This window comes from Trypanosoma conorhini (assembly GCF_003719485.1).
Source record: "Trypanosoma conorhini strain 025E chromosome Unknown Tco_14.4_contig_01009, whole genome shotgun sequence".
Classification (NCBI taxonomy): domain Eukaryota; phylum Euglenozoa; class Kinetoplastea; order Trypanosomatida; family Trypanosomatidae; genus Trypanosoma; species Trypanosoma conorhini.
In genome coordinates, this window is record NW_021705099.1 from 1,156 (window position 1) to 4,550 (window position 3,395).

The following is a 3,395-nucleotide window of genomic DNA, read 5'->3' on the forward strand; positions in this document are numbered from 1 at the left end:
ACTTTCGTCCTTCCTCTTCCGACGTACACCGGCGTGGTGAGGAGCATCACCTTTTTTTCTTCGTATGGTTGCCGTGATGAAGCCGCTCTGCACGCTGTCCCTCCTTGACGGTTCTGCGAGGTGCCCCACACGCGCGTAATCGGCTCACCCGCATCGTACCAATCTACCCCACACACAGTGGACTCGTAGACGTCGTAGGAGCCCCTCTCACAGGGAGCCATCGCGAGGAGGCTTCCGTCGTCGCCCCACTCCACGATGGACGGGTCCCTGCAGCCCTCACCGGTCACATCGGACGAAAGCTCCCACTTCTTCTTCGATGGCGTGAAGCGCATGACCAGCAAGACGCTCTTTTTCTCCTTGTTGATTCCCTGCATGGGGAACACAAGCGTGCCATCGCCCAGCACAAGGCCCGAGCCTCCGCCACCAGCCAACTGAGTCAGGGAGTTGAATCTTGCTGCGGATTCGGGCTGCACCGCACGGGTCTCACTCCATGTGATTTTCTTATCGTTGCCGCTTCCACTGACACTTCCCTTCACCAGCACAAGATTCCAGCCAGTTTTGCCGGCAACCTGCTCCTCAGGCTCTGTACGGGTACGTCTGCCCAGCAGCATGTAGACATCTCTGCCAACCACAAGTGTTGTTGGCCGCATGATCTTCGTTGCCTTCTTCTCAGCCGCGTCACTTCCCTCCACAGGTTGCGTGTAAAGGAGACTTGTGTCCGCCGCCGAGAACTCCATTGCGCCCTCCACAGTTTCCTTGAGATGCTTCGACGCAATCCCAGTTACGCAGCCGGCCCCGCCGTTTTGCTTCGTGCAGTGGGCCTCGGCAACGGCAAAAACATCCTCCCCTACCGCAACAAGGCTGGGGACGCGAAGGGAAGCGACCGATTGAGCGGCGGCCCCAACACCTTCCCATGCAGCTCCAGGGATCTCCGTCGTCGCTGCAAACGGATCCATGACGTCCTCCTGATTAGCGGCTGCAGCGCCACTGTTGCCGCAGCATATCAACAAGCAAAGAAGCAGCAGCGTAGGGGAAAACAGACGCCGGGGCATGTTGGGCAGTTCACACTCGCCCTCGCCCTCTTCCCTCTCTCCTTGCGGTGGATCCGCCCAAGCCGCGACGGTTGTATGTGTGTATGTGTGTGTTGCTGTTTTTTAGCTGCAAAGCCTTCCAATCAGCAGCGGCGGCAAAGAGCCTTTGGTTTCTTGCCCTCATGCATGTGTGCGGGGACAAAAGAGTTAGTACAAGGAAAAAAAAGGAAGGCAACACAGGGATGCGTCGGCACACCGGCAGAAGAGGGATTTAATAACGGCGCGACTCCACACGGCGGCGGCAGCGGCAGCGGCGCTGGGGCCCGCACGGCAGCGGTGGGCATCGCCCGGGCCGCAGAAGACAACAAAAAGACAAGGAATAAAAATGAATAAACACCGCAGAAACCCCAAAAGAAAAAAAGAAAAAAAGAGGGAAAAGAAATTCCTCCGGCAGGTGGTGTTCCTTCACCTCACGTGTCCCGCAGCACAAGAGGACCGTGAGAAAGATGCATGTATATTTGAACACCTGCATAAATAAAGCAAATAAAACGAACAAAACATCGCCCATGCTGCGTGAGCCCACACATCACGTTTGCACCTCTCGGTGGCAGCGACCTCGTGCCTCGTTTGGGCGCTCCATGCGACGCACAGCCACGAGGCCGGCACCGCGTGTGTGTGTGGGCGTGGCAGCAGCAAACAGGAGGGTGAAAAGGGTGCGCCGCCCGTGGAAACGTGCATGGGGTGGCGAAGCAAAAGAAAAAAGTAACCATCCCTCAGAGCACAGGAGGGAGAGAAGAGCTGCCCCAAAGGGACAACAAGCAAAATGAGCGCACAAAGCGTACGCGTCGCCCCTGTCGGGGTGCGTGTGGGTGTGTATCTTTTGCCCTTCACCACTTACCCAGCAGCGCAGGCAAGGGCAGCCGTGAGGAGCAGCATGAGAGGTGCACGCACAAACAAAGTGGAGGTGGCACTGCGATCCGCAGCGTTTGCCACGGCCTTCTGAGTGGCGTTGCTGTTGATGGCACTGCCGTCCGCGTTGCTTTTCGCGTCGTTCCCATCACTCGAACTGTGGGTGGTCGCCGTCGTAGTAGTAGTAGTGGTGGTTCCTTCATTGTCGCCGGAGGCAGGGGCGGCGTTGGGCGTGCCAGATCGGTCTTGGGGGGTTGAAGGTGTTTGTGTACCTCCAGGTGCATCGGCTGCCCTGTCTGCTGTCTGTGCTGACGAAGCCGCAGTGTCAACCGACGACGTTGGTGTTGTCTGAGGACCTTCTGCCGATTGTTCCTGACTTCCGGTGGGTCCCGCCACGGTGGCTGGCTGGTCCCCAACAGTAGCAGTGGAGCCCCCATTCCTCGTACGGTCTCCTTCATGAGTTCGCGCCGAAGATGACGCTGCTGCTGCACCTGCCGATTGTTGTGGTGGGTCTGCTGGTTGCTGTTTTCCGGTAGATTGGGATTCAGACTGCGCTTCAGCCGCGGGTTGGCTGGGGGTCAGAAACTCACAAAAGCCGGACGCGCCAAGTGGATTCTCCGTTGCATTGATGGTGAGGGTGTCGCTTACGCCCTTCGACAGATTGTGCAGCGCACTGTTTGCGGCCGCCGTACAGTTCATCGTGAACGCAACAACGTCTGTGCCCCCTGCTGGCTGGGATGCAGGGCAGCCCCCCGCCGGGAACTTCCACATGTACACCGATCCGGCAAAGTGGCAGAGGGTATTACGGTAAGCATCGCCTTCAATGCTCCCCGCACTCTTCACTGCCTGCGGACATTCATTCCAGTCAGAATTACTCTTATCAGCAATGCGCCAACGCAACTTCTTCGCAGCGTTCGGGCACGACACATCCACTGAAACATTCACCTCCTCCTCCTCCTTCGCATTAGTCGCCCCGCACACAAAGGAGGAGCAGAGCAGCGCAAGGAGCGCCAGGGCGCACACCGCACGGCGCCGCACCGTCAGCGCCATCAGTAAAAACAGCGGTGGTGGTGTTGGCAGCAGCGTCGCAGCGGAGCCAGTGGGCTGCGGGGCAGCGGCGAAGAAGAAACAGAGAGAGAAATGGGGAGCGCGGTGGGGTGCGGCGCAGAGAGTGAGGGCAGGGAGAGGGAGGGAAGAAAAAGGCGGCGGCCCACTAAGTTCACGCAGCGGCGCCCTGCAGCCGCACGAAAAGAAATTCATCCCGCCCCCGCCCCACGCAGACGTCTTTGGCGGTGCCACGGCATTTGGGAGAAACACACAACGTGAAGCTAAAAAACAGTACGACTGCCGCGCGGCCACGGGGCACGGCGCCTCCTTCTCCCCGCAGCAGCGCAGCCCGCCGGCTGTGCCTCGTGCCCGCAGGCAAATAAACACAAACACACAAATATATATTTT

General features: G+C 58.8%; 2 protein-coding genes across 2 annotated transcripts in view, besides 1 other annotated feature; both read right to left on the bottom strand.

Moving 5' to 3' along the window:
* The window catches only part of Tco025E_09185 (sialidase-like protein), a gene marked incomplete at both ends in the record, with an annotated part of 1,104 nt that extends 52 nt beyond the window's left edge, over positions 1 to 1,052 (bottom strand). Inside the window, one exon of the mRNA XM_029376010.1 lies at positions 1 to 1,052. This exon is cut by the window's left edge and continues 52 nt beyond it. Coding sequence (XP_029223886.1) covers positions 1 to 1,052 — 1,052 coding nt within the window.
* A 272-nt stretch (positions 1,053 to 1,324) lies between these two features.
* Positions 1,325 to 1,368: a microsatellite.
* Positions 1,369 to 1,925: 557 nt separating this feature from the next.
* On the bottom strand, positions 1,926 to 3,395 carry Tco025E_09186 (mucin-like glycoprotein; the record flags this gene model as incomplete). The annotated part of the gene is made up of 1 exon (XM_029376011.1): positions 1,926 to 3,395. A coding segment is annotated over one exon (1,470 nt), but the record flags the coding sequence as incomplete, so codon positions are not given.